The 24,086-nt window shown below is 42.2% G+C and overlaps 1 protein-coding gene across 2 annotated transcripts in view; it reads right to left on the reverse strand.

Moving 5' to 3' along the window:
- LOC306841480 (glucosidase 2 subunit beta-like) overlaps window positions 1-24,086 on the reverse strand; it is a 127,650-nt gene that overhangs the window by 31,262 nt on the left and 72,302 nt on the right. Inside the window, exons 11-13 of one of the 2 annotated variants that reach the window (XM_079371417.1) lie at window positions 9,620-9,689; window positions 7,554-7,643; window positions 6,820-7,047 (exon numbers count right to left, since the gene is read on the reverse strand). In XM_079371417.1, coding sequence (XP_079227543.1) covers window positions 6,981-7,047; window positions 7,554-7,643; window positions 9,620-9,689 — 227 coding nt within the window. In that variant the 3' untranslated portion in view covers window positions 6,820-6,980. Of the gene's footprint in view, window positions 1-6,819; window positions 7,048-7,553; window positions 7,644-9,619; window positions 9,690-24,086 lie in introns of those variants that run through there. The other variant, XM_079371416.1, reaches the window with a different exon arrangement.

Below are 24,086 nucleotides of genomic sequence, written 5' to 3' on the forward strand. Positions count from 1 at the left end.
GGTTGGAGGTCCATAACAACCTCAGTAATAAAAAATAAAAAAACAAGATACACAGATGTCCGTGTAATCTCCGGACGTGGTTTCCTTCTGCTCTGAACGAGATGTTACGAGAACTTAAAGAGACTTGGCCGGGCTCTGACGTCGGGTTCTGCTGACTTGTTAGAGCAAAGCATGGAGCAACGTTGTAGAACACGCCCACCCCTGCAGCTCTTTCGAAGACATGCCTACCCGCAGCTACAGCTTATGTGCTTTAGCTGGACAAAGAACAAAACAAAGGGTAGACATTCTTGTCAAACAATGCATAAGTTCATAACATATTTATACTGTCTTACTATAATGTTGTGAAGCCTGAGGGGGGAATTTCTTTTGCCTCATTTTCTGCGGCTGCACCTCTTAAGTTACAGAGTAAAATAACTCCATCTAATGTGGAGCCTGAAAAAAACTCACATTTGAAAAACTAAGGTTTTTAATTTGAGCAGACATAATGAAAATAGATTAACTCTGCTGATCTCACCAGGAAGTTTAGGTTCTCACAGCAGGAGCTGCTAATAAGTCTCAGCATGAAGAGAAAATAAAATAAAATCAATGTTTGGTAAGGGAAATCTTATTTTCAAACACAGACACTTTGCTTTCTCTGATTTGGGTTTTATTGAGTTTTCTGTTGTTGAGTTTTATTCACTCCGATTCTTTGTCTTCTATACAATATTTGGGTGATTTCATTTCATTGTCCGTCCTGGCCGATCAGTCCAACCAAATCACTTCAAAGTCTTCGCACTTGCTTTCAGTTTTAAACAAAGTAATGGCAGCATTGTCCAACTACTGAACAAGGCTTTTGATTCTTTTTACAAAAAATCTTATTAAATAAGTCATTTTGTTCATCCATCCATTTTCTTCCACATATCCGATGTCAGGTTTTGGTGGCAGCGAGCACAGCAAGGCTACCCAGACTTCCCTCTCCCCAAGGACTTTTCCCTGCTCTGCCTGGGTGATTCTCAGGCAAGACGGGGTTTAAAATTCCTCCAGCGAACTCTGGGTCTACCCCAGGGTCTCTTCCCAGCTGGACGTAGTCTCAGACCTCAAAAGGGAGGCTTCCAGGTGAAATCCTAACCAGAAGCCTGACCACCTCAACTGAATCATTTCGATAAGAAGCAGTATTAGCTCTACTTTAAGCTCCCAGTCAGTTACTTTGTGTAGAAATAAAAACACAGGGTTTGGTATGAATTAAGTCAAAGACATATGGCGTAGTTATCAGAAGAGTCCGAACTTGTTTGAGCAGACATACACGTATCTTAATTCTAACTCTTGTACTGGTGGTGAAGATCACTTTTTGGTGCGTTGTGTACCCTTTGAATGGAGTTTCAGGGTGTATTTGAAGGCAATAGACAATATAAGTTGAGCTGGTACAAGCAGAACAAAGATGAAAACAGTAAAGATGCTATATGTGGCTCTAAATGATCTGTTTCTTAAAAACAAGATGTCCTAATGTGCAGAAACAATCTGGGATAAACAAAAAAGAAAATAAACGTTCTGAAAAGTTGACCCAGACTGTTTCAAAACCAAAAACCCACAGATCCTCTGCTCGCAGCCCACTTCTCTGGCAGCATAACAAAGACTGACGAGATGTGAGGGTTTTATGACCCCAACAGACACACACGCATTCGCTGCCAGCCCACAGGTCTACCGGGCGGACGGAAAAACTCCTGCTACTTCAGATGGTCGCTCCTGCTGTGGAATGAGACACATCTCGGCGTGCTTTCAGTTGCTTACAGGAAGAGAGCAGTGTCTTGAAAGCCAAAGGCTTTGTTGAATCACTACTGGGTGAGGGAGGCAGTGAGTCAACCGAAGGATAAACTGACTGAGCTCTTCAACATGGCCTCCAAGAAAAAATTATTAGAAAGGCAGGGAAATGAATCAAGTTTTAAGATGCAATAGAGTGTTGAGAGACACAGAGGGGGATTGGGCTTAGAAGCACAGAAAGTTTATCATGAAGAGATTCTGTAACATCTTAGGTTGCATTTTAGGATTTATAGGAACCATAATTCTCCAAAGCAGTGCATTATGGGAGCCACGTTATTTCACCTTTAACAGTTCTCGAGTCTTAAAGTCGGACATAATGTAATGGAAAACCCCTCAAACTGAACTAACAGGCAATAATACTAAGCCTTGTTTTTCAAAGTGTTGCTTTGTTAGGATTGTTAAGAATCTAAATCAGTTGTTTTTGATCTCATATGTAATGAGTGATATGTGATGTTTTAATGTGCAAGTCTGTGAAATTGTCAAACGATTACGTTTGTAATTTATCATTGAAATTCAGTTAATTGTAATAAATCACATTCTTAATCACGTGTTTCACGTTTGTTTGTCTTTTTGCATTAAAAAATGAAAATAGTTTGGCTCATATTTAGAATGTTTATAATGTCTTCTCGCTGTTTGAATTCAAACGTGCTTTAATTTTGAAATCAAGAACATTATGGTACAGTAGAGATCACGACATCTTCAATGTCACAACGGAAAAAGGAACTTGTTAAAGATCAAAAACTGAATGATAATCACTAAAGGAAACAAAGGAAAATGAAATGTTTCATGTCATAAGGTGGATATTACCTTTGACTCGTCAGCAGAGCTGTCTATACACCGAACAAAGTTGTCCTTGGCTACTGTGGCAATTACATGTGGCTTGCATTGCTGTGTTAGCTGAGTAATGTTAGCACATTGAAGTTAGCTAACAGCTTTACATGACATAAATTGACACAAAAGACCATCTAAAAACGCATGAAATTAAAATAAGCAGTAAGTATGTTGTTCTTGTTTCCTCTCGTCTTTGACTAAAACAGCCTTTACGCACAAGGGAAGCAGCCTGCTGTCAAACATAGTCACTAGTGCCCAATCTTTCCCCTAACTAATGCCCTCAACAAATAAGGACTGCAATGCAGTGCTAAGCCGTTCGAGAAAATACTTAAATCTGACCTAAAGAAAATGAAACGACTTGTGTCGTCAGTAGTAGCCAATAGGCTTACAGCTAAGAACCAGAAACGGAGTGAACAGACGAGCTGAAGTAGTTAGACAGGAACTCAACCATCGTCGATTTGGTCATTTCATATATTGGTTGACAATAATCAAAACACAGATGATCATCTTTTTAACATGATCCTTTTCCAGGACACTAATGTGGTAGATACAGTTTGTATTAGCCCTCTGTTCCTGACCAAACGTGACCTTCTGAAGTTAATTAATTGCATGAACAGCTCATTTAGAGTAATTCTAAATTTCACACTTAAATTCAACAACATAGTCTGTGCCACATCTCTCATCATTCAAGAACTAGTGGGTGTGACTAAGTGCTCACGCTCCGAGGCATGGATCTGCATAAACAGCCACTGCAGCAACCACCACTTCTTTGAACAACATTCAACTGACAGTTCAGCAGAGGCTCTGTCTTTACGTCTCCCAGAAACAAAACAACAAGGACACAAACGAGGTGTCCATTTCCTGTGTGTGCATGTATATGTCCATTGTTTGCTCAAGTTTGGCTGTCGTTCTGGAATGACCTGAGTTACTAAAAGCAGGCCTTGATGTAGAAGCAGACCATCATGAATAAATATAAAAACTGCATTTATAGCTCCTTTCTTCTCATAAGCGTTTAAACAATACAATAAAAACTAAGAAAACTACTGGTTACATTTGTGTTTAGGGGTCCTATGATGTTGATCAAATCTGAAAAACCTTTATGTTTATATTTAACGTTATGTTGATGAAGCATAAAAACAGCTGAAATGGATAAAAAATGGAACCTGAAACAAAAAAATTAAAGGTTTTTTCATCATGCTTTGCTCAATAAACAATAATAAAAAATAAAAAAAACATACAGAAGAAAATCAACAAACCATTTCTTAACATTAAGTTGTTTGCACACATGCAAATTCTTCCTGAAATCGGTACAATATTCTGAAGGTTACATAAGCTTTGATTTAGCCGTTTTAATTTTAGTTTTTTGTTATGCAAACAACAATCTCCTCTGGCTAGATTTCATCAGCCCCCTTGCAACGTGTCACGCAACATTTAACAGAACACAAAGACATTATCAGCGAAACGTGCAACTTGCTGAAAATGAAACGTCATTCCCTCTCCCGACAGATCACAGACACATCTGAGGCTCTACGACAACCTCCTTGCTGTGGTTAATATCCAATTGGAAAGAGCCTGATGGAGTCTCTTTCTTCCTCCCAGAAGAACCTTGTGCACTGCTAAGGCCATGTGATGCTCTGCAGACAGTTGGGAGCGTCTCCTCCCTGTCAAAGCAGAGCCACAGTGGCGGGCATGACTCACTGAAGCGCTGTACTTTCTAATGACACGAGAGCAGAGGCTGAGTCAATCTGACCTGACAGTCTTGCATAAATCACGGCCCTTCGATTTAAGTTGCTTTGAGGAGTGTCAACAAATCCGCGGGAGAAATATTAGACTCTGCTGTAGGTAGGGACTCCGCCTCTGAGAACTCATTATGGGGTGTCTTCCTTCATGCTGTGCCAGGCTGTGTTGACTGAATTGCCGAGCTTATTACTGATTCACTGGAAGAAGCCACTTCTGCTTTTTCTTTTTTTTTTAAAAAGCACAACTCGTGATAAGGGCTCACCAGCACCGTGAAAACCATTTCTGGGTTAATACATGCTTTTTTAATGCCTGTTTTTTTCTGCGTAATGATGAAAAGAAATTAGCCGTCTCGAGGTGCATTAAACTATAGGAATAAATGCCATTAAATGATAATGCACTGAAAACAAGCCTCTTGTGTAAGCTGTTGATGGGCTTAAGAAAAACTGATGAGAAAGCCATTCTGAGAACACCACAACACGGCATTTAGCTTCTAATCTTGTGGTTAATCTTTCCACTTGAAAGTGTTCAACAACAAAAGGCTGCTGTTTCTCCTTTGAAATCCAAGTAATTATATTTTTTTTCTCCCTGGACAGAAGAAGAAGGAAAAAAAAAAAAGGATTCAAGCCCCAGTTTGTAGACGTGATTCACACCACTGTGAGGCGAGGCAGAAAAAAAATAACTCGACAAAGAATCCTTCTCCACGAAGGCAGCTGACGCCCTTCGACTATAATGAAACTCTTTCAGCATTTACAGCACTTACATTAGTGACATATACAAGTGTAAACAGGACTTAATCCAGTGTCTGTGAATCTGCTAAATAGCAAACAGCTGATCCCATTCCCCTCCACAAGTGTTGCTGTCGTCAAATGTCACCTTTTATCTGCACAAACACTAAACACATACCATTAATTGAAGTAATACACAACTTCTTGTGATGGAACAGACAGACAGTGCATTAGCTTTAAAAAACTTTGAAGGCTCCTGGCGTTTTTCTCTAATATTGCTTCTCACTCAAGGAAAAAAAGAAAAGGGGGGGGGGGGGCAGTTTAATCAAAAGTGAGAGCTCTAAACACGAGGGAGGGCAGACGTAAGACGGTTTCAACCGACGATCAAGAAGTCAGGACGAGAGAGAAGTGTGTGATTCTGCTCCATTATTGGGGAAGAACTGCAGCTCTGCTCGTTCGCCACTCGAGGACGTGGTGAAGGGAGGGCTACAGAGAGCCGTTGGTTTATGTGTCTGTCAATGTCACGTCTCTTCAGGATCATGGTTCGAGGCAAACAGCAAGGATAAAAGGGGGGGGCAGACTGGCGTATTGCTGGTAGGTCAAAGGACCTTCAACTGAGTTGACGTTAGTTGATATTGTGCTCTTCAGTGATTTGAAGGATGGAAAATAGAATGATGCCAGTAGGCCGGGTAAAGGAGGGAAACTGAAAACAGTTTGTGTATCTGTGGGATACACATTCTTTAAACCTATGACCACTTAAAAAGCTATTTAAAAACATATGATTGGGTCTGGTGAGATAAAGGTGTTGGCTTACAGCTTACTAATGTAACATGAGCGCCTTGAGCTCATGCTGATGTTAGCAGCAGACTCATTTTAAACAGAGAGGCTTACAACAAGTCTTATTGCTGCATATCTGACCAGTATAAAACACTAAACATCCTAAACATCTGTTTAAAAAACGTTTGGTTTGTTCGGTGCTGAAATGGCATTTGTGCATCAATATTGTGATTGCATGGACTATATTTGCACAAAACCTTACTATTCATCTACACCTGTGACGGATGATCACTCTACGTTGGATGCACAGTTAAGTCAAGCTACAGCCATGATAGCGCTGGGATAACCCCTCCAGCTGGCTAGCATTGGACCTTCCTCTGGTCGACCTATTAAGTCACAGAGTAAAAAATCGTCAAACAAGTCAGAAAGGGGTGAACTGGTTTCACGTTGAAACGCTTCCTCTGTCTTGAATTGATCTACTCCTTTACGCTCTTTGACTTCGGGTCAAGCCAGCGTATCGGTGTATACACACAAGAGAAATTGACTCCCAGCAGTACTATCTAGGTTTGTTGGTCTGACTGAGAGAATTTCCATTTAGTGTGATTTCAGTCGGACTAACAAAATAGATCACTGAATATCGCTAGTATCTTTAGGGTGTGCTCTATCTCAAGCTGTCTACATTCACAACATTGGTATTAATTTTTCGGCTTCTGTACAGAAACTTTTTTTTTTTTTTTTTTTTAAATAATGTATTTTATTTACAGAAAAATCCCGACAGTGCAGGAAAAAACACACAAAGACAGCCACCCGCAACAAAACAAAACATAAGCAAAACAAAATCATAAAAAAAAAAGGAATAATAATAATAATAATAAAAAAATATATATATATACATATATATATATTTTTTTTTAATTCATATTTTTCTGTACAGAAACCTAAACTTTCGTTTTCACACCGTGCCTCCTAAATGGCCAACCAAGTCAATAGATTTCACTGGTGTATAAGGGCATGGGAAAAACCGAGGATGTCTGAAAATGTTATTTGCAGTGCAGATCTCAGTGCAGATCTCAGATAATTTCTTTCAAAACTGCAACCACCCACAGGCTTCTAAAGCTCCAGCTGGCAAGCAATCCTGAAGAGAACAGATTCTACCCCAGCAGGGGCCATAGGGATGCTGCGGGAGAGAGTAAAAGAAGCTCATTCTGTTGATTAAATTTAGTTGATTTAGCTGCTTGGCTTTCTCCAGGGTGACTTAGAGCTCACAAATTATCAACTTTCAGTGGTGGATCTTTACCGAGACGCTTCAGATTTACTACAGATAGCACTTGTTCCGGAACGTTTCATCAAAATACGATCCATTCCAACCCCTATGTTAACTTCATCTCGTGAAGGTTCTTTGAGAATGTTTTACTGTTCCATCCAGTGGTTTTACGGCTTCCTACTGTGCACATGCATGACACGAGTAATTGCTTTCTGGGACTCCCATTATTGAGAATAGACAAAGCTATTAAAAGCTTTAACAATTCATGAGCAGACTGTAAAAACTGTTTAAAATGTGTGTTTCTGGAAGTGTAATGGAAGTTATTACGATTAGAAAAAACAAACGTTTTTTTTTTACATTAAAATAACACAATGGGAGACAAGTTCTTGCCCAAATAAAGAAAAAGTGTCAACACTTACTCGTATACTTTCAGCTTGTAACACTGACTGTTCAAAAACAGGAACTCCCAGTCCGGTCCATAGTCTATGGTCAGCAACTTCTGGAGATCACTGGGGAAAACAAATTGAATATATATATATGGAGACAAGTTTCTTAAAGAGTAAAATGGGACACATCGTACAAACCTTTGTTATGAGAGTTATGAGAATATGTTTAGAGGAACAACACTATGTTGTGTTATGGTGCATGGCTTCTTACAAACACGGCTTACGTTTTTTTAATTAATAGTCAGTGACGATAAAAGTAGTCCAATGACATTTAAGGTAGCAAGCAATGTGATAAATACATCTGCATACACCTCTGTAGTGACTGAAAACTGAAGACTTTTTGTGAGATTGTAAGCAGATGATGTTTTGTTCTTGACGAGAGATTTTTAGATTTAGATTTAAATTTAGAGATTTTTTAAATATCACAATGTATTTCATTTTACCACTCGAATCAAGCCAGATCATCGCCTCTAGATATAACACAAGTGAAACAGTTTTGGTGTAAATGTATTCTTATAAAGGAGGAGGAGCTTTGTGGAAAAAATACATGACCCAAGGTTATGAACTGGTTTGATAAGAAATTCTGCAACAACTTCCCACTTTCATGTAAAAGAATCAAGGCTGTTTTAAAGTTATGGATGTAGGTGAATTACTTTAAGTCCCTGACAAGGGGCTTTAATGACTTTTAAATGACTCCTTACTGTGCTGACAGTGTAACTCTATTTTCCTTGATGCTTTAAGTGACTGACTTCCTCCATAGTAAGTTGATGAGGTAGCCCTTTAAGCCCATTTCTATGCAGTGTCTCCAATTACTGAGGCTGGTGAAGGCTGCTTTTCTTCACTAATCGCAAATAAGTGAACTGAGCCCTAGCTCTAATGGCGCATGGGCCCTTATTTCCATATTCATGAGGCAGAATACCTAATGGGGTTAACAAATGTTTAGGGAGGGTGATTGTTGCGCTTGAGGTTGATAAGGTAGGGGGTCAGGAATGCAACGCGGGTTACGTGGCTGTGTGTGCATGTGAATCAGAGCAGGGCAAGGGTCATAACAATCATGCACAGAGGCAATTTTGGTGGAAATGACCCTATAGGGCATGCCAAAAAAGAATAAGACGGAATAAAAAGATTCTATGCTGATTCAAAAAGTGAAGACACTAGCATACTTCTGATAAAAGACAGTGCCTGCAGAGAATAATGGGGATTGCTCTTACACACATAAATGACATTTAGTAATTTGACCACAAGCGACTAGAACAAGGTGGACGATGAAGAAAAAGAGCAACTGAAGTCATGCCAGCTCTCCTCTCCTCACGCAGGGGTTTGTTTCAGGGAAATAAATCTTGACCTTTTGGTAACTGCCATCTTTGTGGTGGACTCTCCTTTCTCCCTGCTGTAATGAGCAGTTTGCAGGCCTGAGGGCCACGGCAGCTACTTATCAGATGGCTTCGAGCTCTGAGGAAACATCTGACACGGAGCAGGAGTATGTAACAACAGATTTAGACTTCTTTGATGAAATTAAATCAATTAAATGTCAAGGTGTTTATCGCGTTTACACAGCACTATGTTTCTGAAAGATTTTGTGTACCCCACAAAATAAATTAATAACCAACCTGATGTCACAGGGGTCCCTGTTTCCATTAAAACAGAAATAATGACTGTTTGCCTGACTAATTTGTGCCATGTCTGCCACAAAGAAGTTAGTTTAATTTAAACTGAGGCAAACGCTCCTCTGCTCTAAGTAAGTCAGAATTGGCCTACCCGCCGGAGCACAGTAGGCGACCAATAACGTTTGTTTTTCTTCATTAAAATTAGCCCTAGGTATCACACAGTGCAAATTCATTACTGTGGAGCTTCTGAGCACAGAGGGATGGAGTCTATTTTAAGGGCCTGCTTATACACCGCACAACTTGCAATACTGTGGCAATGTGAGAAGTAAAAGCATTGTCCACATGAAGAGGAAAATAGTAAGGATTCACCCACAGAGAACGTGACAATGGGAGCTAACCTCTGCCTGGATTTCTCTGTTATTATTCTCTTACCTTATTTCTGTGTTGACTGTATCGTAGGCTTCTTCTACCTTTTTCAGATTGGTCGCCTCCCACTCTGCAGCTAGACAAAACAAAAGGTCAGACAAATTAACAATGTGGAGTTGTTGCATCTCAACAGCTGCGTGACGCTAAACTGTGGGCTTTTAACGTAGGCTGTTACTTCTCGGATTGGGAGGGGTGCAAGGCTGCACATGTAAAGAGGAAAATAAGTGATTTCCAGGTGCGGTAACTGCTGCAGAAAGGCCTGCAAGCTTATTAGCCTGTTAACACTGACAACTGTGTGAACTGAGACTGAGAGAGGGAGAAGTCGGACGGAGTGTGAGAGCAGCAGAGGTGACCACGGTGATGATATGTTTGTCTCGCTTTGTCACACTCGCATGTCACTAACATGACAAAATGTCAGATAGTAGTGGAGTCGCAGTCTTCAGTGTCATGTAAATGACTGTGACAGGCTGAAGAATATGAACTCAACATCCATGTCTATACCTGCTGTGTGAATAACAGACAATGTAAAAAAAAAATGTAATTCATGACACGATAAACTATTGTTAATTAACCAAAAAATATTTAGGAAGATTTTAATACTGTTAGACACATTTCATTCTGTTTTAAAGCACTGGCCATTTGGGGGCAGGACAAAAAAAAAAAAGATTTTTATTTAGATTTATTTTGGGGCTTTTGATGCCCCAAATAAATCCATAATTTCCTTGGGATTAATAAAGTACATCCATACATCTCTCTATTGATCTATCTGAGAGAGAGAGAGAGAGAGAGAGAGAGAGAGAGAGAGAGAGAGAGAGAGAGAGAGAGAGAGAGAGAGAGAGAAATGACATGCAGGAAAGGAGCCACAGGATAGAACAAACTTGAACATAATTTGACATATTTTAGACTCTAAATAGATTTAATGAACCAAACGTGGGCACATATGTTCTGGCTACCTAATGAATGTGGATGAAGTATTAGCCCTCCTCAGTGTAGATTCACAACTCGAAAAAAAAAAATAATAATAATTTCCAACCACTCTGCCCCCATGGAAAAAGGGTGGCTTTTTAGCTGTTAAGTGCCCTACTGTCTCCATAGCGTGTAGCCTTCTTTGTCTGTCACTTAGTGGTGGCCTCGTAGTATGCACTCACTTCCACAGAGCTTTTTATCTGAAAACAGCCTCCTGCTGATGCTGGAACTGAAAAGAGTATTTAAGACCTCCAAACCAAAGCAATGAGATGAAATGCTCTGTCAAGTGATAATGTTCTGTTGGTTTGTAACTACGAGCAACTCTTTTCATGTTACACTGCGGCCCTTTGATCAGTTGTTCATGTAAAAACAGTACAGAGAAGCTTTGGGCTTTGAATCAGCGGTGAAGTGACGCGGCTGTTTTCAGGCTCTTCAGCTTCAGGCGTTGTTATTTCATATGAAGGAAAACAGAACATGTTAAGGTAGTTTAGCCAACAACACAATCCATTTGAAGGGCGGCTCTTGGTGCCTCTGTTGTTGATCACTCAATACGGCAGATAAGTAATAGTCGGCTGATTACACTTGTTGCTCGACATTATATTTCCAAAATCCAAATCCAACCAGATACCATACAGTAATGTGAATCACTTGTCAACCTCGACTCCAATTCAAGGCTGCTACTGCGATGATGTCAATTTAAAACTCCACATGTAGCTAAACCAATGGGCTCAGAGACTGAGACGATAGAGAGCTGTTAGCTATTTGATGTAGCTGTTGGTACCCAATGCATACCTGTATAGCTTATATTAGCTTGAAATATCATCCCGCAGATTTGTACTTCCCATTCTGTTTTAAAGTTCTGACCAATCAGGAAGCAGCAAAACTAAATGACATTTTCAAACCTGGAAAATATAAGTACAACATAATGGAAGCTCCTCGTCCCCACTCTGAGGTCGATATCAGAGGAAAATACCTGCCATGTTCATAAAGTGAACAAGCAGAAGATGAGCAGACGTGTTAGTCATCTTGTGTGATACGTGTCCCACTGTGTTTCTCCATATAAATATGTCCATAACTCTCACTTTTTAAAAGAGGCTCACGTTTTGGTAGAACGTCTACTAACTCATTTCATGTGTGAACCGAGTTTTTCCGACTTTCCCGGGAACGAAAAAAGGCTGACGCCCTGAAGAAACAGGAAAACAAAAGTGGCGAATGGCTGAAAAGACTCCAGTTTAATTGTCCATTGCCGACAGACTCTGGGATTCATCGGGGTTTCTGGTTGAAAGGTTCATCTCAGTTGTCGCCAAACTCTCATATGCCGTGAGGACCGAGTGGGAAGCTGTCGCAGCGCTGGTCTGAATACCAATTAGCATGTTCCTTGCATGTGGTCTCAGCTGGTTGCCCATAAAGATACCCCCACACAATTCCCCTGGCGCCTATTTCTTGCCAAACCTTGTACAGATGTGGTGTGTCCAAGAGGCAAGCTGTGTTATTTCCCAACGCTGTCGAGGCTATTTTTATAGCACCAAGAGGGCCAGATTTGTCCCTAACACACCCCCGGTCCCCCTCAAACTCCTCCCGAAAACCACAGCTCTCTCCAGTCGTCTCTTGGATACTCTCTGAGTCCCTCTCTTGTCCCATTTCTCCCTCCCTCTCTCTCTCTTGCAGACACACACACACACACACACACACACACACACACACACACACACACACACACACACACACACACACACACACACACACACACACACACACACACACACACACACACACACACACACACACACACACACACACACACACACACACACACACACACACACACACACACACACACACACCAATCTTCAAGCATCAGCAATGACAAAAGGAGACGCTGAATCCCAAGTGGGTGACATTTGACCCCTCGCAGCAGCCCAGCCGCACACAGAGACAGACTGAGAGAGCAGCCAGGCGTACAGAAATACCCAGAGCAGAGATCGCAGGGCGAGCGAAGCCTCTCCAATGGTCTCTGCACCAGTCAGGCCGACATAACCTGAGGTACAGTACACCAAATCAACCTCAAGTCTATGCTCTAATGACTCTGAGAATTAGATTAGCAGTCATACGGTCATTGGATGTCATGGCATCACTATAACAGCGAGGGTAAATTAGCTGCTTCAGCTTGTTTTCTACGTACTCAAGCTACATAAAGCTAATGAACACAATGGCTCCAGATTCAAACAATTATTTATGCCGTGGATAGGAACAAGTTGCTCTATGATGAGGGGAAAAAATTTACTTCAGGGGGGAAAAAATGAAAGCTAAACTGACCAATGGTTACATGATTTTTTTCCATGTCAGGAAGTGTACTTTGGTTTACCATCAAGGGGCTTTTTTAAACCTCAGAGGCTGCTGCAAAAATAGAAGAGAAGTATTACGCCGTGTAGTAATCTTCTGCCGGAAATCTCCTGTGCATACATACCTTCAGCTGCAGAGCGGAGACGCGGTGTTTACATGCAGTGGATCGATAAGCAAGGCAATTTCTCTGCAGCTCTAAGAAAAGAAAGTTGGGAGTCGTCTCAGCAACGCTCAACGGAACAAGAGCGATGCAGCGGAGGCCACCCTTGAACCTCGCACTCGCACAAGCAACAGACACCGTTGGCTGGATTGCGTCGGCATATTTAGGCGTTTTTGCTTTGTTGTCTCTTAAAGCCAGGCTCTCGAGCGTGCCCGAGCTTTCTTCAAGTTTCTGCATGACCTCTTGTTATTCATCGCCATCTCTCATCCATGTTTTTCTTCTTCTTCATTTCCACTTTCTCCGCTGCTTCAATGTTTTCAGCATGAGCTCCTCAGAGTCTTCCCTGTCACCCTCACCTCCCTTTCTCCGTCTCTATTTCTTCGCCTTACCCTCCGTTTCTCTCCACAGCTGACGAACTTCATCTGACTGCATCGAGAGGGGAATGTGGGGGGGGGGGGGCAAAAATATAGGTTGAGGATTCCTGTAATGAAATGTTTACGGCAGATTGTAACAATGAACAAGAGGCCTTTCTCATACTGTCAACAGGGCTGACTGAGAGAAATAGTAGCCACCTGCAACCGTCACATAAGACCGCCCCCATCGGTGCAACTTGTGCCTTTCAGTGAAAGACGTTGCGTTAACTGATATTACATTGAATCTTTAATAGCATAAGATTAAACAAAGCGCTGTGGTTCTTTCCCTATCCATCCAAATCTTACAAATGATTGTGAAGCTGTGGCAGAGGCTACTGGGAGTTGAGGAGAGGTCAATCTCACCGCCTTCATAATCGTTGTGTTGGAGTGTCTGATTATATTAGGGTTGAGTGAATAACAGTATCTGGCAGAAATAGCATCATGTTTTGAACCATCAGTACAATTCACAGCCCTGCGACTGACTCAGTTTGTATTCATTCTCCCACACTCTCCTTTTATCCACAGAGGCTGAAGGACGAGTGCAGCACCAAGACCCGGACGCATTCAAAGCAATAATGGAACCATTCACAGCACAGCTGCTTATGTATCGTTAACCAACGCTGAGAGCAAACACTTCACATCTGATTTGTTTATTAGAAAAAAAATCAGACGTTTTTTTTATTGTGATCGTTTAACAAGCTAAGAAAATGAGAGTCGCATGATCTGGTAAGCTTAGACCTATATTACGTTCTCAATACAATGGTTATAACGAGATCAACCACTCACGCTTCATTACTTCCATGCAACAGTTAACGTCACATTAGAGAACAAGCATTTGTGCTAAGACAATTAGTGTGTGTTAAATTGACTGTAAAACAACACATCTTTCTTGAAGTGTTTTGTTAAGTAGAAATGAAATTAAATAATTTGTTTTTTTTAGCTCCAAAGATGTTTGTGATGTTTTCTTCTCTCCTACAACCTGATTGACAGTTTAACGTTCCTAAACTGAACATTTGCGTGTTCTTGACACTTGTTTGTGAAAAAAAAAAAAAAGAGTTCAGAGTTCACATCTTGGACTCTTAGAAACCAGTGACAGCTTGGCCCCCATTCTCTAACATCTCATAGACTGAATGTGTTTACTTTGGTAAGTTACATAAAAAGATACAAATAGCAGGGTGGTAGCAGGTCGCGTGGTGGTTAGTGTGCATGCTACATGTGAAGAGGCTGTGGTCCTCCAGTTTGGTGCCCGGGTTCGAATCCAACCCGTGACTCTTTTCCTGCATGTCATTCCCAACTCTCTCTCTCTCTCTCTCACACCCTCATTTCTGGCTGTATCCATCGTCTTATTTCGACATTAAGGCTCAAAAAGCCCCAAAAATAAATCGTAAAAACAAAAAAAAAAGTAAGTTTAAGGAAAGAAAGAAAGCAGCCAGCGAGCATAGCTTGCATCATCGAGCTCAGCTGAGTATGAAAGTAACAAGTTCACCTACCAAAACCTGAACACCCGAAGCTAACAAAATCTTACACAGCCAACCAAGCCATTTGCCTCAATCTAGGACCTGATGCTAAGCTAAGCTAGCGTGTAGCTTCATGTTGAACAGTCAAATATGAGAGCAAGGCAGAAAGTGAACAAGCATTTTCCTAAGAGTTTCAAATAAAGTACTTCATATGCTTTCTTTATGGTGTGGACTTGATGTAAATATCAAAGTGAATACACGGTATAATGACATGAAGAGGTGTTAATGACAGGCTGCAATGCTATTCATGTAATGGCGGTAAAATGCGTGCAAGTGCAGCAGTCGGAGTCAATTGCTCATGTAATCATCATGATGCGTAATCACTGTTTAACATTTAAACAGAGAAGGGGGCCCGATGATCTGAATAAACAGTCTGTGCAGAGTGAGTTCACTCTGCAACAACTGGGTGCTGTTTATGAATATGTATGATGTAACAAATGCCTAGGAGCTGACCTACTTCTGTGTCTCCTCTGCTCATGACTTGGTCCCCTTCCGGGGTAACTCTGTCATCTCGCAACATACTGTAATAGCAGGAAGGATGCGACTCTCATGTACAAATCAACACGCTCCCTTTTGATGGTTTTGTAAGTGATGATCAACGTCTGCTTAGGGGAGAGCGCACGATAGGTGGTCGTGCAGCTGCGGGAACGGTTAGATCTGCCAATGACAAGTTATTCATTCAGCGCACACTCGCTCGGATGGGAGTTTTGACGAGTTCATCAGTTTTTTTCTTCGCCTAAATGTGCACGTTGCGATCAAAAACACTGATTTGTGGCGGTTTAGAGCGAGCTAAAAAAATCTGATGTTTCAATGCTCACTCAAGTAGTCATGTGAAGTGAATGCAAGCAGATGCAGGAAACAGGAGTAAATGTGTGATGGACAAGTAGGAGCAGACAAAAGAGAGCACTCGACAGAACTGGGGCTGCACGCTGGAGAGCTCTCGTCTGCACCATCTCATAAAATATCTTTATCCGGGATCATCTTGGTACGGTGCCAAGCGCTGTTAGCTTCAGGAGCCGGGAAAGAAAAATCTATTTCAGACAACATAAGAGACAGAAAGCTGGCAGCCGCTCAAATCAGACTCGCAATGTTTGATAAGTGAAAATGGGCTAATTTGGTGTATCCCTCCAATGGTTGCAATCCAATACGTTCCTCCTGTGGCTATCAAAACACACGATCGAGGGTGAGAGGCGAATCTTCTCAGCACCTCGACAGCTTAATGGGGGGGGAAAAAGAGAGGGAGTGCAACTGCTCATTCTATAGCAAAGGGAAGCTTTCCCACCATGCTTCTCTGGTGGCTCCCACTCTGCTCCTTCTGTCAAACCAGCACTCAAGGTGAGCATAATTATATCTCAAGGACGCGGGGTCAGAAGTCAGGGCGAGCACAACGCTAACAGCCGCCTCCCCCCCAACTTCCTGCTTAACGTCTTACATCTAATTCAGAGAGTGCTGAACAGAGACTTTAATTAACATCATCCCCCTCGCCAAGGTTTTGTAACCTGCCAGAGCAGCAGCACTGCTCTCTTGCACAGCCGAGCCCCGCTGCCTCACACGCCAATTCATTTGTTGAGTGCTGAGATGCGTTGTCTTGGAACGGCTCCCTGGTTACCCCGATGTGAACTCGGAGACATGTTGGAGCGTTTGTATGTGGGAGACGGCGGTGTGGGAGTGGGATTTTTATGAAGAGAGCCGACATGCAAGTAGAAGTTGAAGAAAAGGCTCTTATCAAGTTAAGAATTTAAGTTCAGTAGGGAAACAAAAATACAGTTTTTATGATTACGAATAAGGATTGTTAAGTTGTGTGATTTGGTTTATACAAAGACAGGCACAACTATCTTCCTTTGGTGGCCAGTGCATTTTTCTTTTAAGGTTATATGTTGGTCTTTTTGCCTTTGTAGGACATGGGAAGTGGACATATATATGGGGGGGGGGGGAGATGACATGCACCACATGGTCGTGGTGAAATGTTGAACTGTTGATCAGTGTGTTCAAAGACTGCAGGCTCTCTATATGAGGGACCTTTTACACTTGTAAAGTTTTATACAAGTAAAAACATCATGGCCGGAGCTCAAGCATCATCTTTCACTAAAGCTCAATTGAGGGAAATACTGACACACACAAACGCATGGTAAATGTTCACCCCAAACATCTGATTCACACAAGACAAAAATCCATCCAGCTAATTTGTGTAAACAGCAACATCTAAACAAGCTGCATAGTAACACGATGGACTGCCCCACTGTAAGTTTACATTTGCCCCGTGAATGACACAAACGCCAACTGACCAAAATATAAAGTTCAAGAGCTGAGTGCAAATATTTGCAGTAATTGAATGGACTGCCGATGCTATTCCACCTTTTACAGTGCAGAGACTCAACTGACTACAGAGCAAGGACAATCCTTCCTGCACCTCAGGAAGTGTGGCACTGCGCCTGCACACAAATACAGCCAATAAGCAAAATAAATGACAAATCTGCTTCCTCGTACACGTATAAATGCCACAATATGAGCTGGGAATAAAAGCGGTCGCTCCTGGGAATCCAAAGAAAAGTGGACCCGGAGTGGCAGTGAGTAGCTTATAATCTGCGGTAGACTTTGGCTCTGCTTGCAGTAAAGTGGTTACTGTGCAGCTCAAACTGCATCGAGGCCTGAACCAGCCGCGTTAGCACAGCGGACGGCGTGTGCTCTGCTAGAAATCCGATGAGGAAGCACAAAAGGACCGGGGGCAGACAAACTCGGAACACAGTCAGCTGCAGCTCAGCAAGGACCGGCTGAAATTGGAGCGGTGATGATAGCACCATGGACAGCACCAGTTCGCCCCGTCTAAGTCAGCACCACGGAGAGCGCTTGCTGAGCAGGCAGTGGGGAAAATAGACCACGCAGAAAAAGGCTGCGCTGCAACTACAGTTACACAACAATGCCTGTGTAGAGACAGAGCAGACAGCTGGCTCAATGCAGGTATTTGCTTTTGCCAGCATCTGTTTACACCATTCCAAAACCAGAGGGCCTGAACATTTGGATCATATTAGGTGGTGTGTGCAGAAGTGACATTTGTTGTTAAGGCGACTTTTGGGGAAAATAAGCCATAAGACGACCTCCATCCTGTCCGTCTCTGAACATGAACTGCTGCACTTAGAGCGCTGATATGCTAATGTCTCTCCAAATGTCGGGGCTTTTCAGCACATGTCAGACAAATTAGAGAAATAGAAGGCGAGGGAGAGAGTCAAACACGCACACACGCTGACACACATACGACTGTGAAGTGAGATGTCAACAAAGGAAAGCCTGGGAGTGTGACAGAGGTAGGACGATGGGAAGTGAGGTGGGGGGGAAGGGTGGCATGTCAGGGGCTGTTGGACTTGACTGTCTGTTAGTGAGCGGCTTACAGCTAGCGAGGGCGCTAGTGAGCAGCACTGACCTCAACCAGTTCCACTGGCCCTGAAGGAACTGGTTGGTGGACCGATGGTATTTCAAAACCGCTCTGGGAATATGCTATATATATATATACATACTGTACATACGTGTGTGTGTGTGTGTTTGTGTGTGAGACATGTCCACCACGTCAGTCTAATCGGGGGGAAAGAGGGGGTGAGGGGAGCACGACAAGTGTGAGTCAAGTCATCACGCTACGGCAGGCGATACACTCTAGGATAGCTCTCACAGGCCCTGCGGCGTCGCTCTTTATAGCAGCGCGCCTGGTTTGGAGACACACTCAAACACATACACACACACACACATAGTTGGGGGATGATGGTGATGCACCTGCAACACAATTTCATACAGTGTAAACAGCTGCAAGATTTTCCCAGCGTCCACTTCAGTGAGGCTAAGTTTTAAACAACACTTACATTTTTGGTGCAAAAATCGTGGCTGACTCGTAGAGAAGAAGCAGACTAGTATTACTTTCAGCTCATCATTCTTCCTTTTCCCGTGCAGTCACTCTAAATAACAACTCGACTGTTCCATCTTCATTCCTCAAAGGAGCTTTTTTCATTTTTCCCCCTCACATTACTTTTTCAAGACAGACCCATCTGCCTCATTTACTTTTCCAACCATCCTCAATCCCCTCTGGATTGAGCGTGTTACCTCCCTTTCTCTTGGCAGTGGCACAACTTTGAGCAAGCGATGCCTGTGTGTGTGTGTGTGTGTGTGTGTGTGTGTGCGTGTGTGTGTGTGTGTGTGTGTGTGTGTGTGTGTCCGCGCAACATTTGCGTGTTTGTGTGCATTGCAGGGACAAGTGTGGACAAAACAAATGGTGAAGCCAAGACCCAACCCTCTTGCGTTGGTTAATTATTTTCAGCGGTGCCGACGCTGTCGCTGACTGAATGCACAGCTTAAGACTTTGCTGAAGGGCACAGCTTTGTGAAAGGCGTGCCGGCCCTTTAAATAATACTTGAACTAAACGAGCGGGACGGGGCTCTGGCTACCAACACAGATACAGCAGCCGCAGCCTGATGGCAATTATTTAGACATCCACTTGCTAATTATAATAGAGGATGACAGGTGCCCAAAACAATTTGTGCACAAAGTGCCTGTGAGCTTTCAGCGTGTGGTTGTGTCTGCTTCTGGTTGAAGATAAAGATAGCCGAGGCAGCCTCTCGTCAAACAAACATCTCTTTCTCTTCTCGGCCCGGCTCAGCTGCTCTTGATCCTTCCTGATGAGCATGTTGTTGCTGAGACGCAGTGTGTTGCTGCTTCAAACGTTTACCTGAAGCTAATTGTAACATACCGGGAAGATGTGAAGAGGATATGGAAGGAGATAAAGATGCATTTCAAAATGATCTAACAGAGGCTCAAGCTCATAAGGGCCATGATTATTTTATTTTGTTTTCGTTCAAATACATGCATGTATTGATTGGTGGTCTTGCTTATTCGTAATTCAGCAACGACTGTCAGCAGAAACCATGCACATCCCTTAATAACTCATGAGGACAGAAACACCTGCATGAAATAATGCATGAAGACACTGTTCTTGCATGATCATTACTGATATTTAATCATTCGTTCATGTAATTCATGATAGATAAGTTGTAGATCCTTATCCAAAGTAGGGTTTGTTTTGTTTTTTTCATATAAGTAGGAAGTATGGTGTGTGCAGACAAACTCAAGTCTAAGACAATTTTTTCTAAGGACACAAAAAAACTAATCATATCGTACCCCAACATATTGTAGTTTTAGTGCGATTGATTGATTGATTGGGTTGTAGTCAACCTTTTTATTTGTCATGTCTGTAAAAGTAGACTGAAAAGATCATTTTTATTTAATTTTATAATTACAGGCTGATTTCCTGTCAGTCTACTTGTTGTTACGGATCCAGGTTCCTTCAAGTCTTAGGATACCAAACCTTCAAAATAAAATCACAAAAAGGGTTAAGAAATTATTCAGAAGGTCTCCTTGTCCCTGTCTCTCTTTTTTCTTTTCGAGTGACTCCTGGTCAAATCCATCCAATCACACGCTCTATCTCCTCATATCCCAGAAGCCTTGTTAACCGCCACACACCCGGCATCGTTTAACGAACATAAGACACCCAGCCGCTCACACTTATACAGCTATCCACTCCATGAGCACAGAGCAGACATGGAGCCTTCCCATGAGACCGAGGGAGGCAGGGGGAGGGGGGTCGAGGGTATATCCAATCACTGAAATCAAGGCAGCTGACTGGTGAATAATGAATATGAATGCGATGCTCTTCGCTGTGGCTGTGAGTGTGTGAGTGAGCTGATGCACAGCTGTTGATGTGACGGGGTGATTGCAGGGTGGGTTTATACACACTTAAGATAGGACTGTATTACTTTCTGTCTTTCAACTTTCAACCTGTTTTTGTCAGCTTTTTCTTTCCTGTTTGTGTGTGTGTGTGTGTGTGTGTGTGTGTGTGTCTGTGTGTATATGTGTGTGTGTGTGTCTGTGAATGAGGCCTATTGACATCCTTCAGTGTGACCCTCTGACTCCTGACAACTCCAATCAGTACGACGAGTGGGAGGTGAAGGGAAGGGGGTATGAGTCCACAGCGGACGGCTTTGGTGTGTGTGTGTGTGTGTGTGTGTGTGTGTGTGTGTGTGTGTGTGTGTGTGTGTGTGTGTGTGTGTGTGCAGATTTTAGGATTGTTGCACTTGCAGTCTGTGTTATGTGGAGGCAGAACATTACTGTGTTTATGGGATAAATTGTTTTGTATCATCACTGTTTTCTAGTTGTGACAGATTTATTGTTTATTATTTGTAAGTTTAGACATTTAGACACCTGAGAAATGTGTCAGTTTAATCTACAAAATACACATTTAATCAGGACAGGTGTTATTTAAGGCCGTCCACTAAAATAGAAAACAAACAAGGAGGGTTGTACCTTTAATAAAGATTCACTGGCTCTGCAACAAAATGTCACCTCCTATTAAGCTGGCAATTATCTATTAGCACCGTTGCCTGCACTGGGGTTTGTGAGCGTCACATGCCAAAGCGTGTGACCTGCCATTTTCTATCAACAAGGTCCAGATTTAGATTTTCCACATTAGTCCCTACATGATGCCAGGCACCGGTGTGAATGAGAGAGAAGGGAGGAAAAAAAAAAAAAAAACCCCGTTGCACTTTGCTTAACACAAACACAATCCCAGATGGTTTTCTTCACCACTTGAGAGGAGAGTGAGCCCGACGATATTCGCGCACACGTATGTGTGATTTTTAACACACGAAGCCAAGAGGAAAACCAAAAAGAAAATGTACACTGTCATCCATCTATAGCCGTTTGAGCCCCTTGGAGAATGTAGGCGCCCATTCCTGTTATCCTTATTAAGAGTTACGTACACAGCAGGTATAAATACGTGTAAACGTTTTCTTTATTTTTACCTTTCATTTAAAAAGTGGAATGTGCCCGACAAACCAATCCATCCAATATGCACGTATAAAATGTGACATGCTGTCACGACTGCAAGTTCTGCCGCCACCATCACCCACTGCATGCAACCTGATGCCGTAGAAAATTAACCACCATTCATTGTGGATTGCGAGCAGCCGCTTTGCCGAGCATGCTGGGATGGTGAGGTGGACTGGATTTGCTGTGCAACTTTTCTCCCTTATTAGGTCCTATTCATGCATTTAAAGAAGAATGTGATTTACAGTAGGGAAGCGTAGCTCCAGGAAAATTGGTTGCAAGCGAAGCAACCGTAGAATGAGAGCTCTACGGGCATTCAGGTAATGCAATGTGCAGTGTAAAACTGAACATAGCAAACATAAACTTCCATTTAAAGTGAACGGACTGATCAAACCACTGTATCCAGTTTTAATATTACTAGACCAACCAATCAAACTTTGAGCATTTAAATGTTGCATGTTCATGATTGGTCAAATCAATAAGGACAAAATAAATTACTTCCTGAGTTTTGAGTTGAAGGGGATGATTTTGGAGGGTCAGTTTGACTATTTGAAAGGTGCCCATGACTGCTACCAGAACCATTTAAATATCTAATTTAAAGCAGCTGGATCGTTCTGTTTGGATGGACTTTGGCGACCCATGTGGATAAAGTATTTAGTGTGAAGTCGCCTTCAAAGCTCAGGTAATCCAGATTGGGTCAATTCAGGCGGTTTCATCTGACAAAAAAAATAAAATAAACTGTTAGCATGCTTGCTGAGCACGCTTAGGCTAAGCCCTGCATGCAGAGTAATGACTGAGAGGAAAACAAGAGTGAATGTGATTTATGACTAATCTGGGCACTAGCTTTCATAAGGCTGTAACTGCACTTTCATTTCCGAGAGTAGTTTGTTACCCACAAGGAGCGAGCCCTATAAACTCCTCCATGATATAGTGGCGCTTCGTGGAACTGGCGGGGCTGCAGGTGGACCTGTTTCGAATCTCTAAAGGAGGGGGAAATTGAAGTGTGTTCCAATCCAGGGGTCCATCGTAAGAGGTTTCATATATTTCCCAGTCCTATGACATATCAGCCAATGATATGGCTTTCCATTGTTTACAACCAAACAGGAGTTCTTTTTTTCCCTGCCTAGCTTTCAGGCAATCTTTAATAAGCATGTAAAAAACAACACATGATAAATTCCCTTATCTATCACTTCCTTTCCTGTCGTGACCTATCCCACAGAGCCCAACACCAAAGAGCTCCACTGAGGAGCCAAGGTGCTCCGGTACACCAGTACAAGACCTTGTTTTTCCTCACTTTCACCACTTTTCCTTGTTTTAGCTGTTTTTGCCCTCCATTTTCAGGAGTTCAAGAGCCACTGTAGGGTCATCAGTGGCTTCAAGAGTGCACTAAACATCGCGAATGACAGAATTAAGAATGTGATTATGAAGCGAGCAATTATCTTCAAGAGGCATTCTTTAATATAGTCTTGGTTGCCTTTAACAATATCTTACCAGCAGAGTGTTAACCATGTGACCAATTTGAAAACCTGGGTATCATAAAGAGAACATGATGTGGTATTTAAATAGATGCACTGGTTCTGTAGCACCATTTGTAAAAACTACTACATTATGTTAGGTTATTTGTTATTCCCCTACCTCGCTGCACTAATTTCTCATTCATATGCATATAAGATTATGTTTGGAAATAAAATATCGGCGTGCCGCAGTTTTCCCATGACAGTGCATGCTGCCACTGTAAAATGTGCAGTAATCAAGGCTCAGCTCTGTGCGTTGGAGAATATTTAGCCCCTCAATTCACTGCAGAGTGAAAAACAACAGCACAAACTGCACAGATATGATTGACTCGTCTAATCCAATTACATTAAGAAACCGTTGTTCATTTAAGATGTGCATTAAGCTCCAATTTGAGGAATATTTTCTGATTAGCAGACAGCAACAAACAGACTAATTGTTGTGTCTGGTGATTTGAGCTGCATAAAGTGAATCACGCGGTGTCAATCAAGCTCCGACTCCTGCACTGAGGGATGCACTGTCGCTGTCAATCGCTGCGACCCGGACATGCAAATCCCACCTCTCCACGTACTGTATATGGTGTGCATATCAGTGCATTGAGCTCGCTTACATTTGTTTATCCATAGTTGTATTTAACAGCCCTGACATTTACAAAAATTGATTTCCTTCACAGCCTTGCATTTGTTTGAACATACAACGCC

Source organism: Symphodus melops, assembly GCF_947650265.1.
Source record: "Symphodus melops genome assembly, chromosome: 20".
Taxonomy (NCBI): domain Eukaryota; kingdom Metazoa; phylum Chordata; class Actinopteri; order Labriformes; family Labridae; genus Symphodus; species Symphodus melops.